General features: G+C 38.5%; 1 protein-coding gene across 4 annotated transcripts in view; it reads right to left on the reverse strand.

Annotated features, from left to right (window-relative positions):
- The window catches only part of LOC135260434 (CUB and sushi domain-containing protein 3-like), a 325294-nt gene that overhangs the window by 242666 nt on the left and 69277 nt on the right, over nucleotides 1-13351 (reverse strand). For all 4 annotated transcript variants that reach the window (XM_064345673.1, XM_064345666.1, XM_064345659.1 and 1 more), the window contains exon 3: nucleotides 8279-8391. In XM_064345673.1, the coding sequence (XP_064201743.1) occupies nucleotides 8279-8391 (113 nt within the window). The remainder of the gene's footprint in view (nucleotides 1-8278; nucleotides 8392-13351) is intronic.

The following is a 13351-nucleotide window of genomic DNA, read 5'->3' on the forward strand; positions in this document are numbered from 1 at the left end:
AAAAATACCAACATTGGTTTTTAGATTTGGGGTTTACTTACATTGGGTCAGAGGAACAGTCCCAACCTCAATCTCGTAAGTGATAGTATGAAGCCTTGTCACCTCGAAACGAAACACCATGCACTGAAGGACAAACCCTGAGACTACTTTGACAGGAAATGGTCACAATTAAGAAGTCAGTCTAGTTTACTGTCAGAAAGCACTTTTATGCCATACTTTCAAGTCCACTGAAGTGCTTCCCATGCTGTTACAAACCAGATGCAAAATATGAAATACAGATAAACTGAAACTTGTACATTCTTCATTTACTGTTATGCCTTTATCGTGGTCAAAGGTGTCCTATTGTCATGCACTCAACTCAGCAATGGGCCTATGTGTTCAGTTAAATCAGTAGACTGGCCTGCACATGGAGTTAGATGATCAGTATGGGGAACCACTGTTTTAAAAAACTGTGCTGTGTGAATGAATTCCTCCCATTCAAACAACTGGCAATCTAGAATTCTGAGAAACTGCCACATTAACAAGCAGTTGTGGCAGCAAACAAAGTTTGCAACACCAAATTTCAGAAGTAGCCTAAGGGTGGTGGGCAGTAGTCACTACAAATCCTGCCACATTGCAAAAAAAGAAAGTGTACATTTTTTTGACTTGATTGGAGGAAATTGGTGCTATGATTTGTAGGGAGAGGGCTGTTTTTTAAAAAGAATGCATCAATACCAAAAACATTGCCAATCATCCACATTGTTTCATAGTGAGCATAATGTTCATTAGCAAGCAAGTGATCACCAGTGAACAAATAGTTAGCAAAATGACTCAAAAAAAGAATATTAGACTTTGTTTTCTAATACAAATTCTAACAAATTTGTAGTGACATACAGTATATAACAATGACAACAATAATGACATCTGAAACACTCAAGCTGCGATACATTTAGCAACCCCGCAGTAGAGTGCAGCAGGGCTAGCAGTAGCTTGGCAGACCCTGAAGGTGATAGTTGAGAAGAACCAGCAAGCTGCCACCACATCTGAAACTGTTACCACCACTGCTGGTTTTGAGCAGCGCTCTCAATTGAATATGAAGTTCCCTGGGAGAAGATTTAGGACTAAGAAGTTTGATCCATCGTCCTAACAAGGTTGGATTATGAAATGACAGTGGCTACATTGCATTAGTGAAATTGAGCACGATCTTCTGCTTCATTTGCAGGAAATCAGTCAAAAAGGTGTACACAACTGTCCATTACTAAGGGGGTTGCTGGTGAAAAGCAACTGCAAAGTTTAATCAACATGAGGTGCTGAATATGCACCCTAATTCAATACTAGTATTAGTTACACTCAGTAAAACACAAACTGGTGCTCTGCTGTCTATCTATCTGTTCAAAGGAGTGGACAAGTAAGCTGATCTCCACTACCTGACCACCTTATGTCGCTTCAACAAAGAGTTTCATTTTTTCTACCCATTGTCAGCTAAAAACCTGGCTACGGAATTTTATGACTCAAAGAAGATGAACACATCTGGCTGTCTTACATGTGTATAGACATTCTGGAGAGATTGAACATTAAACCCCTCATTAGAAGTATAAGCAGTATGACAGAGCAGGTAAGGCCACGTTTAGGGCTTTCTAAGTGTAGGTAAGACATTTGGTTATTATTCATTACATTGCTGCTGTGCAGAATCAGTTTGATTGACAATGTTTTGTGATGCTACTGTGTGATGTGCTATAAAAACATACATATTTATTGAGCGGCAGATGTCACCAATGACAGTAACCCAGACAGTGTGTGAATATCTGTGCGTGGTAATCACTTGAGAGGCAACAGATGTGATGAATGTATTGTGTAGCCTAACTGGCCATCAAATTCAGGTGTAGCGGTATGTATACAAACAAAATTATTGTGGCAGCATAATTTAGCATAAGCAAGATACAGCCAACTGTGAGCACACTTTAAAGCTATCTTCATAGTTTCTTTATGTCAAGCTAGCTATTAAGTTATACCAGTAATGTTAGATGACAGATCCATGACTCTTGGGTCTGTGGAAAGGCTTAAAAAGAAGAAGTTGTAGGTTTTAGTGCTGTGAATCCATATGTTAAAAAAAGATGCCATGTTTTTGTATCGGTCAGTGTCATAAATCACTCTGTGGACCCACGTTTATCACAACAGGTGCAATTTATTTATTTTAATACCATGGTGATTCACATTTGTTTTAGTCTATTGCACAGAGGCATGAAGAAACACAGAGCAAAGTATAATATTCGTTCTGTATTTTTGGAGAAATATGCGTTTTAAATTCATCGTCATTTCAACGGTTGAAGTTGTCATTTTTCTACGTCACGAATACAGTAACACTCCTGTTTCCAGCGCCGTAAAGAAACTGACAGGACACATGTCCATGCTGTTCAGACAATGAAATATTTGACTAACGTTAGGTTCACTTTAATTAGAGTTCCTTTAATTGTTTCTGGTTATATTCTTGTACTCTAGCTAAGCTTACGTACTAGCTAGAGGTTCTTCATAAGGCAATGTTATCGATAACGTTAGCTTGCTAGTTCGCTTTTATGAGGCGTATGTTGGCTTTTATCTTAACTGGCTGCTAGATGCAAATGTAACTGGATACAAGTCACGTCCTTACTTAGCTTCTACGATACTTGATATTCTACTAGCTAGCTAGCTTGTAATCAGTCTCCCAAAGAGAGCGCGTATCATGGGTAGCTATGGTACGGAACGGTCTGTCAATCATAGCTAACTGCGTTTCATTACCACGCCGCGTTGGTGAATTTATAGTGGAAATTGCTTAGAAATACGTTTTAAAGTACATTGAAATGACTGAAGAATAAAAATTATGCACTTTGTTTTGTTTGCTGAAGACACGAAGTTACGTTCAACCCCATGGTATCCTTTAGGTTTGTATTCTTTGTGCAAATTATATAGTATGAATCTGTGTTTTACTGTGATTGATCTGTGTATGATTAACACATATGAACTATTGTATCAACCCTCCATGCTAGTTCAACAAATAGAAGGAAAGTAACTAATATTTAAATAGTGACTTCACGTCACGATTTAGCATTTTCGTTGGCAGTACACCCTTTGTAACAGGCTTGTCCTGTCTATCACTCTTTTATGTCACACTCTCAAGCATTCATATAACTGCTGTGTATAGCAGGGTTGACCTAACATGAGTGTCCATAAAAGAAATGAAAGCTTTATAAATCCTGTCGTTAAATTCTTTTTCTGTTTTATCTGTTTTAATTAGTAAGCTACATTACAGGGCCAAAAGTATGTGGACACCTGACATCCAAAATCTCATTCAAAACTATGGCCATCAGAATAGAGTTAGTCAGCCCTTTGCTGTTATAACAGCCTCCACTCTTCCAGGAAGGCTTTATATTAGATGTTGGAGCATTGCTGCAGGGATTTGCTTCCATTCAGCCAGAAGAGCATTAGTGAGGTCAAGCACTGATTGTGTGATTAGACCTTGGCTTTCCAATTGATCCCAAAGGTGTTGGATGGGGCTGAGGTCAGGGCTCTGTGCAGGCCAGTAAAGTTCTTCCACTCTGTTCTTGACAAAACCAACTCTATATGGACCTTGCTGTGTGCCCGGGGCATTGGCATGCTGAAACAGGAAAGAGCTTGGACAAGTCAGCAAGCACAGGGCGGTACTATACAGTGAGATCCATAATGCTTGGGACAAAGGCTTATTTTGTCCCTTACAACAACATTTTAAATGTGTAATCAAACAATGATTTGTAGAGTTTAGTTTCACCACGTAGACATTACAGCACTTTTTATGCATAGCTCCTATTGCAGGGAACTATAATGTTTGGGACATACTCATGTTATGTAAATTACATTTTATTTAATGTTTTTCATGTTTCATGTTTGTCAGTAGTAGTAGTTTGTCACCTATCCTGTACTACAGCTGTCTTCAGCTCCTGCTTGTTTTGGGGGCTAGTTGCTTTATGATTTTTATTCAGCATATGAAAATAATTTTCAGTTCGATTCAGATTGGGTGAATGACTTGGCCACTCAAGAATTTTCGAGTTTTTGGCTTTGAAAAACTAATTTGTTGCTATAGTATTATGTTTGGGACCATTTACTTTCTGTAGGATGAAGTGCTGTCCAATGAGTTAGGAGGCATATGCTTGAAGTTGAGCAGATAAGATGCTTCTGTACACTTCAGAATTCAACCTGCTGCTGCTATCAGCTGTCACATAATCAATGAAGACAACTGAGCCAGTACCTGTGGCAGCTAAACATGCTCAAACCATAACATCCCCACCATGTTTATCAGGGGGGTACTTTGGATCTCGGGCAGGTCCTTTTGGCCTCCACACTTTGCTTTGCTCTTGCCATCGCTCTGATACAAGTCATTCTTTTACTCATCTGTTCACAAGACCTTTTTTCCAGAAATCAGCAGGCTTTTTAAGGTACTTCTTCAAACCGTAACCTAGCTGTAACAGACTTCAATCAGTCATTGGATGCGGATGATATGCAACCAAGTACTAAACATGACTACTTTCATTTACATAATATTAATATGACCCAAACATCATGATGCTCTGAAATGGGGCGACTATGTATAAAAAGTGTTGTAATTTCTACATGGTGAAACCAAAATGTATAAAAATAATTGAGAAGTACAGATCCACTTCAAGAAAAAATATATCTTTGACCCAAACATTATGGAATTATGGAGCTCACATACTGCATATACTGTACGTGCGTGTCTGTGTGTGTGGACTACAAACCCTCACTATCTGACAATTTAATATCCGCGAATCAACATAAATAGTCATTACATTTTTAATCTCAATTTATCTTTATCTTTGATTAAAAAATGTATGTGACATGCCAAATTTTTGTGAGTAAATCACATAAAAGGCTCCAACCACATTAACAGTGAGGCGTGCACTGACGTTTATGTGGCAAGTAACAATGCAGAAAAGTTCTATTGCAATTCAAATCGCAACCATACACTAAAATAGCTTAGTATCACAAACAGTGGTGAAGTGACACCAATGGTGAATCTTTGGTTTAATGGTATAGATAAACAGTTTTGGCTTAAATCTTCAACCAGAGCGCTTTCCAGTGTACGCCCTTTTTGGGGGGGCATATGCAATTTTTGCCTGCTAACTTCTTCCTTTCCGTAAGGGGCTGTTTGCGACACTGCTCACTGCTCACCCTGCAGTCTGCTTCCCTGTAGGAAATTCAATCAAAGAAATGCATGGTGGAGGGATGCTTTTTCACAGTCACAGGCATTTGGACATATCTGGTAGCCGCAGACTTTCCTTTTCATCGTCTGCTGCCTTGTGCGCTATCGGCAGTGCCTATCCTCATATAACTGTGAAGGGCACCACCGGTGTAGCGTAATTGGGGTATGGTGCCAAGAGATATGATTAGCTCACCAAGATAAAGACAACATCCCTAGCTGAGGGAACCAATCACACTCTTTGTTTCCTGAAGTCCTCTACAGTTGAATTTCCATCACCCGTCACAAAGCTATAATAACCGGCCAGCACTACCATTGCCTTATTTTATTGCATCTCCGGGTTGTCAAGCACACCGTGGAAATGTGTAGCGAAGAACATGAGACAAGAAAGGATGACATACAGGTCTGTTGAGTTTCAGAATGTGCCTACAAATTATCTGCATTTCAGTGTTTGAACAGACCTGTCCTCTTCTGCTTGGGCACCTCACCGCATACACAATTCCACTTGAGTGGACATAGAGAGGCAAGTCCTAAAGCCGGCCTTTCCTATTACCTACAGTACCTGCAGAATCTCATTCCTAATGAGGTCTCAGTCTCTCAAAAAGCAATTGTTACAAATAGCTTGGAGGAAATCAGTGAAGAAAATTTTGCCATTTTGTAACAAATGGTAAAAGAAAACATTTCTCATGAGGAAGTCACTATATTCTCCTCAGGGCCCAACAGCACCAGCTGGACACATGCCTGGCTTAATGCTACACTTGACATATAGCAGAGCGTAAAATTAGAGCCAGATGTAGATTTTATCCCTCTTGTACCACCTGGGTGTGTAGTGTTATGCCTGGATGTGAATCACGCTGTATGCACAGCAACATTGAGACTTAGCATGTGAAATAACACACTGTCCTCCACGCTGATGCAAATCTAAATCCCAGATCACAAATGCAAAATATCTATAATTGTATAACAATTAAAAATAACATGGTTGTTGTGTGTGTTGTGAAGCTTTATATTTCACAACAAGCGGTCAAACAGCCAGCAAGTAAAATAATCAATAGGCTCTCAAACAACTTGTTAGCTGTTTGAACTGTTGCATCCAGAACAACAAAATGGTCAATTTATTAATTGAGTTTCACCTCTGGGAGGTTAACTAAATGACTGGTGAGAAACAGTGCATGTTACACCCCTTTCAGATGTAACAAAATGATATGCAAATTGAATAAACTATTGTAGCCTGCTGTGGGGACACAGCTAATGTTTATAAATTCATGGCATGACCTGCCACCCTCTGCATATCAGCTCTTATGTTTGGTCATTAATGTGTTGCACTAGTTTAGCAGCTAGCTATAAAGCAGTTCTGTTATAAAGATGTCTACCATTTTGAATCTGTTAAGTTAACAGCCTTATTTGTGTGAAGCTATTAGTATTCTGAAACATAAAAATAGAGAGTAGGTGCAGCTTGGCAACTCACATTTTTAAAAATAGCTTCACCCAACATGGGGCTGAACATGTCCAATTCCTGTCCTAAATAGGAATGGCCAGCTATTTGCAACTGTAGCTGCGTTCATTCCTGAACTGCACTGCCGAATCTGGAGACTGTAGACATCAACAGTTCTCCTCTGTGGTGTGGTGTCGCCAACCAGCTTCTTTCCACGCTGCAGTCCACAGTCAAGCAGCCAAGATCGACCAATGGGGGCTGCTAGAGCATTATGCAACCTAACCAACTGATCCCACCCATGCAAAAAGACTGATGCGATTGTTAATTGTGTGTTGCCGGACAGAGGTGCTTGCCAGGCAGCACTGGCATGGTCCAGATCCAAGACCGTGGGGCTCATCCTTGCACCATTCACCACAGTATGGTGCTGTAACTGAATGAGCCAACCAGCAGCCTGTATCGAGATATTTTGTGTATTTACATGACCAAATATTGTAATATACAATATACAAGTGCCAGACATGCAGCGAGGCTTATTTTGGTTGGTGCAACATAAAATCCATTCACAAACATTTGATTTAGCATTATGCTTGGTATCAGCTGGTGCTCTAAAGCAGCCAAGGGACTTGTACCCTAAACAGCAGGATAATTAAATGACTCCATTTGGCCTCAGCCTAGTATAACACATTTTAAAGTTTTAGTTTTCAAAAAATACATCAAATTAACACCACATTATTCATTTATTTCAGCTCTAGAGAAAAAAAAAAGCCTTTGACAATGCAGCCTACAGAAGATAATCCAATGGATTTACCCTTGGAAAAAATGGATATTTCAAACGACTTGTCAAAGACCTCTAATTGAATGTATTGATGAATTCATAAATAGGGGTAAAGGGCATGACGTAACCTCTCAATGTAGTTTGCTGGTTTTTAAGGGGCTATTTAATTCAACCCAGAGGCCAGGACAGAGGTTGCTATGGAAAGCTGTTCCTTTCAACCGAAAAGGATTAATCAAGTTTCACTTTAACAAGCTGAGTAAAAGTACAAACACTGCTTGCTATATAAAAGGACAGAATCAAATTAAAGCATAGCAGAACAAAGTGGATTGTAAAACAAGACTACTTGCCTTCCACTAATGAAACCGCAACGAAGACCACTCAGGCATGCTCGTGACCATTTGGGTGAAAGTGAGTATGTGGATTTGCGTGTGCGTGCGTGCGTGTATGTATGCGTGTTCTAAAAACATTTTCTGCAAATGTGTTTAGGACAAGGCCCTCTTTCATCTTTGGACTTCTTTTTGTTGTTTTTCCTCCTCTGATAACAGCCTCCTCAAATAACTACAGTAATGCAGTACATATTCTTTTGCACTTTACTTTGTCTACTACACTTGAAATACATAATTATTGTGTCCTTGCCATTACACTGATATTTGTTGATTCCTTGGCAACAATATACCAGTGTACCTGTTTGATGTCATGAGGACTTGGCTGCAACTAATATTCATTAGTCTGAAACTAATAAATGTACAGTGCGACTGTAATGCACAGTGGATATATTCATGGACTTGTGGCAGCTTAGGGCATTCAATCTGAAATCCAGACATCAAATAAACAGAGCTGGAAATGAACAGACAAGTCTTACCTTCATAGTAAATTTTAAATCCATGAGCGCTTACAGCAAAGTCGCTGGTAAGACGTAGAGAAAAAACTGACCCTGTGCTGGTGACAGGGGGCGGGATCTGGAATCCTGTCAATCTGTTGGGAGATAAAAAATACAAAATTAAAAACTTGCTAGTTAAACAATCTGGTTCCACTGATCATATCTGGTATTGAACATTGTGCCTGGTCTTTGGTCTGAACCATCTATATATTATACGACTATAATATGGTAATTTTAATATGTTTGCTTATATTGTGGAACACTTTAATGTAATTACCGTTTAAAAGACAAATGGATATATCATCTGCCTAAATTTCAACAGAAAGGAGTCATCAAACACAGAAACTCATATCGCTCCTGAAGAAGATCATAGGCTTGCTTTGATAAGTACCAGGGGAAAATATAGGATGAAAAACATAAGAACACGCATGGCTTTTTCAAGAGATCCACAGCTGGGAGGCAAATAGAGAACCATTTTGGTTGAAATAGAAAAAAGAAGTAGAATATTAGAAGTATGCAAGCTGGCAAAATATTTTACTTGTAAAAGCATCCTTCAACTTGCTAATGCACATCACTGTTTTCTCTAAATAAATCAACTGGAGAGGATTGCTTTGAATAATATTAATTTATAGCAGATTTAAATTTTTAAGATATTTTAAATGAATCCTCATTTGAAAACTTTACTTATCACCTCCTACCAGTTGTACAGTGGCTAAGAAGTGCAGAACATTGCATTACACAACACAAATGAACTAAACAGAAAACACAATGACATTTCACAAAACACAACAACAAAGAGCCTAGACAGGGTAAGTATTGTCATTGCTGATTGGATGTCTATGGTGTTACTCTGGGATTAAATAAGTGAGGCTGGCTTTGTTAAAGTCATTGCACTTTCAAGTTGCATTGGCAATTTCCCAGGGGCAATCATCTTCTCATAATTATGTACAATTCTCTAACTAATTGTAAAATTAATTATTACCTTTATTCAAGACGCCAAGGCACATTTCGTGCACCAGTAAAATGACCAATAACTTCTAATCACACAAACCAAACCAAAGGTGACAGTGGCAAGGAAAATCTCAGTCTGCCCTTGTCTCTTCTTGTTGAACCTCTCCTTGTCTCAGTTTTCTGCACTCCCCCATCTCTTTCTACACAGGTTTGAGTGGTGAACAAGAATTTATATTCAAGGTCAAAAGTCTCTGCCCTTGTCACAACAAGGCAATCTCAATGCCAAATTCCAGGCAACTTCAAAAGGAAATGATTTTCAGTTTTTAGATATCCATATAGATAAATTATAGTAAACCTGTGATGTGGGGCATTAAATTAGTCATTTTAGTGCAACAATAGTAATGTTACTGGTTTTCAACCTTTTTGCACAATGTAGTCCATTTGGAGGACTGGGCATTGAATCTTAAGCCAGGTTATGATGTGAATCAAATTGAAGACATTTCCCACAATTCATTGACAATTGTATAATATAATGTTTACATATTTATTCATGTAACAATGTACAGTAACTATACACAGGGACATTTGGGGCCCCTGGCTTCCTGATCACGGGACTGACCCTCTGCTGAGTTACGTTCATCATTAACTTTTCTGGTCAATCAAGGCATAAGGACGTGTCTGTCCTCTTCCTCCTGTGACCCTGAAATAAACTCACTCCTTGATCAATTACACATCAGCTTGGGGCAGGAACACCCCTTTTAGCAGGAAATGGGGAGCCTGATTTAATATGCTCGCTTAAGCATTAAAGCAGTAATCAATAGTCTATCTATCCATGTTTTATTGACCGCTCCAATACCAGAAGCCAATCACATGTTGGTGCACTCAAAATAATAAAATAATACACCGATCACGTTACAGTGATCATGTCACGTCAGTGACTTTTTGAGTATCTAACAAATTTGCTCTGAGGGTAAGACGTTGTCTAACCGACCAGACGCATCATCTTAAGGAGACTGCCAGACTTCGCTGCGCGCACGAGACCTGCCTGAGTTGGCCTGCCATCGTCCGCGAAATAAAACGAGCTGGTTTAATTCCCATCGACAGATGTTTTGAGGAACAAGTATCTACAGACGTTTCCTCCGTATCTCCCTTGTGGCCGGACCCAAGTGGAATATGTGCACATCCCAAGTCGCGACCGCGACATCAAGGAAGAAGTTTCCCAAGTCTCTGCGCACCTGCCACAGACCCTGGGACCAACTGATGAGCTGACGCATCGGAATTAATGATTGGCCTCCCTTATTATTGTAGTTAAGTATTTTTAATATAATAAGTGAATTTTATTGAACACTGACATCAAACCATAGCGTTAAACTCGTAATACCTGATTAGGTCATTTTACTGCTCTGTGTTGTTTTGTTTTGCTATGAATGGCAAATTCCAGTGTTGTTTTACATTGTTAAAACTTCATTTTATGAGACTGATTAAATTAAATAATTAAAAGTAACAAATTAACCTTCATTCAATGGTAGTACAGTTAACCTCTTTGAACTATTATTTTGTCTGATTAGAATCGTATATTATTCCTCATATTATGCAAATGATTGTTTTCAATTAGCTTAGTCACATATTTATTATCATAGCCAATAAATATATCCTTTATTTCCAAACCATTGTCTGACTATGTTATTTCACTATGTTGGGGTCTACAGACGTACATAATTATGATTGGTTGTTGAACTCCATTGTTTTGAATAAACCTGAATCAAACCTCACTACATTCTTAAGGTGAATATTTGTGACACATAACGTTTGAATGCGCACATTCTCTTTGGATGATAAGATGAAAAAACACAAGGCCAAGTTACTATAAATAATTTAGGAAACATTTTTATTTCATTTTTTTGTACTGTGTTTGTTATGAGTAAGTGATAATAGTAATGCATACAAATGTAGGCTATGAGAGAGAGATGCATACACATAATTACATGTGTTTTCATGCAATTATGCATACACATAATTGCATGAAAACACATATATTCTAGCTGAAAGAAACACATAGGCATGGATTCAGTAATTTCTCCTAGACTATGAATGATAAATTAAAGTGTTTGTAATATTTTCAAATGGAAGTGTTTTAAAGGGGTTAGGAAGACCTTGTTTGCATGTCGGCAGATGAGCTATAGGGTTAACTAACATTAATTTAGAAACATGGTGCCATTACAATGTATTGCACTCAATACAATCCATTATAGCAAGGATTATATTTTCACTAAAATCAAATGATCCCAATATTGACCCTAGTTGTATTACACAAAAGCCCACTGTCTGGGAATGTAAAAAAAAAAAAAAAAAAAACACCCCTGTGTATGGCAAGTCTTCTCTTTACCTTTTCTTTCAGTTTTAATCATGGACATTCTCTCATTCTGACCTCTCCCTCTGTGTGTGTGTCATAATGTTGTGTCTCTGTCTACAGCCATATGTATTACTGTGGGCAATAGAAATAATCCATAGACAGTGCTTTCCTTGCGTTTCCTTTATTTTTTCCTGTCTCTCCAATTAACAGCATGCAGTCTGTTCAACACATGTCAATTAGTGACAGTGTCCTTTATGGATTGCCTCATTACTCTTTGCTCAATTGCATGGTGTTATGTGACAATGCAACGATAAATCCATTAGCTCTGTGTCAAGAATTATTGTCTTGGTTGAAGGAAGTGGTGGAGATCACACGTAAACAAGCTCTTAGAATAGAAAAAACAGTCCACTGGATAAGCGCAGCAGGTAATCAAACAGACTGCAGGCGAGGAGAACTAAAGACTAAAGAAAATCCAGTCAAACAGTGGCTTGGCAAAATATAGTCCTGTCAACTTAATAATAATGAGATGAGGAACACAAAATTTCAGTATATGAAAATAACTCAGTTGTAGCTGCTGTCATTGTACCCTGGCTTCAGGCTACTGCAAAGACCACAACACCCACACACAAAAAAGGATATGATTTTAATTATTATAATTGCAAACATTGAATAGAAAACAGTTAACACTGCTCATAGAGATGTGGATTCACTCACAATGTTTTGGTTCCATGTTACTGTATATGCCAAATTGCTTAATCGGCAGCATGGGGTCATAACACATCACAATTTTCATACAAATGCAGCCTGACTTTCCGAGCAGAAAAGGCCTTGTATTTTCATGTCAATGGAGATAAAAAATAATAAATTAGATGCCAGTGCACCAGACAACATCAGGGTTCTTGCATTGTCAGGAAAAAACAATAGGGCTTTATTAATCTGTAAATTAGCCGGCTTGGTTATGCAAATTTGCCCCTACAATAGACTGTTTCTGCAGTGGGCAGCACAGTAAATGTGCCAGGTGAGGGCCCTTTGCTACAGCATTACAGAGCCATCCAATGCAGATTGAAAATATTTTCTGATGTGGTCAGACATCAGACAACACAGCTCCAGTTCATTTCCACAGTAAGACTCAGAAATACGAGGGACTCTTTTATCTGGTATGTATCCACCATTTTGGATTAACAAAAGAAGAAGACTCGCAATATGATTTAGATTCCAGAGCAGCAATCCCTAATTTTCACATAGATGGCAGGTTTTACTGTTTCATTCTTATGGCAGACAATCAAGAAAGAAAGAAAAAAAACCTGTTCTTTTTAAGCAGCAGCCAGTTGGTGGGCACGGTTGAGGGTGTAGTGCAATTTGGGCCGCAGAGAATGCCAAGACAGATTATTGTGAATCTAGAGCCGTTTGCTGTATCCATTATCAGCTAATGAGGAGCTACCCGTAGCAATGGAAATTGTAGGGTCTCGTGTTTGTCTGATGTTGTCCTTGTAATATAATATAATATTTGTCAAATGCTAATTTCACATGGGTGCTAATTGCATTTTGTAGTTGAAACAGGCTGCAAAAGTAAAACAATTCTATGACTTTGTTCAACATAGTGGATAAATTCTGAAAGAACCTCAAATGTTGTAATCTGTGTTACTGAAAAGTAGATTCAGTCAAACACATTTAGCCTATTTACAGACATATGCTAGATGTCCTTTTGGTAGGCTATGTGGAAAGTGCATGGTAAATACAATGATATTGTT

Source organism: Anguilla rostrata, chromosome 1 (assembly GCF_018555375.3).
Source record: "Anguilla rostrata isolate EN2019 chromosome 1, ASM1855537v3, whole genome shotgun sequence".
Classification (NCBI taxonomy): Eukaryota; Metazoa; Chordata; class Actinopteri; order Anguilliformes; family Anguillidae; genus Anguilla; species Anguilla rostrata.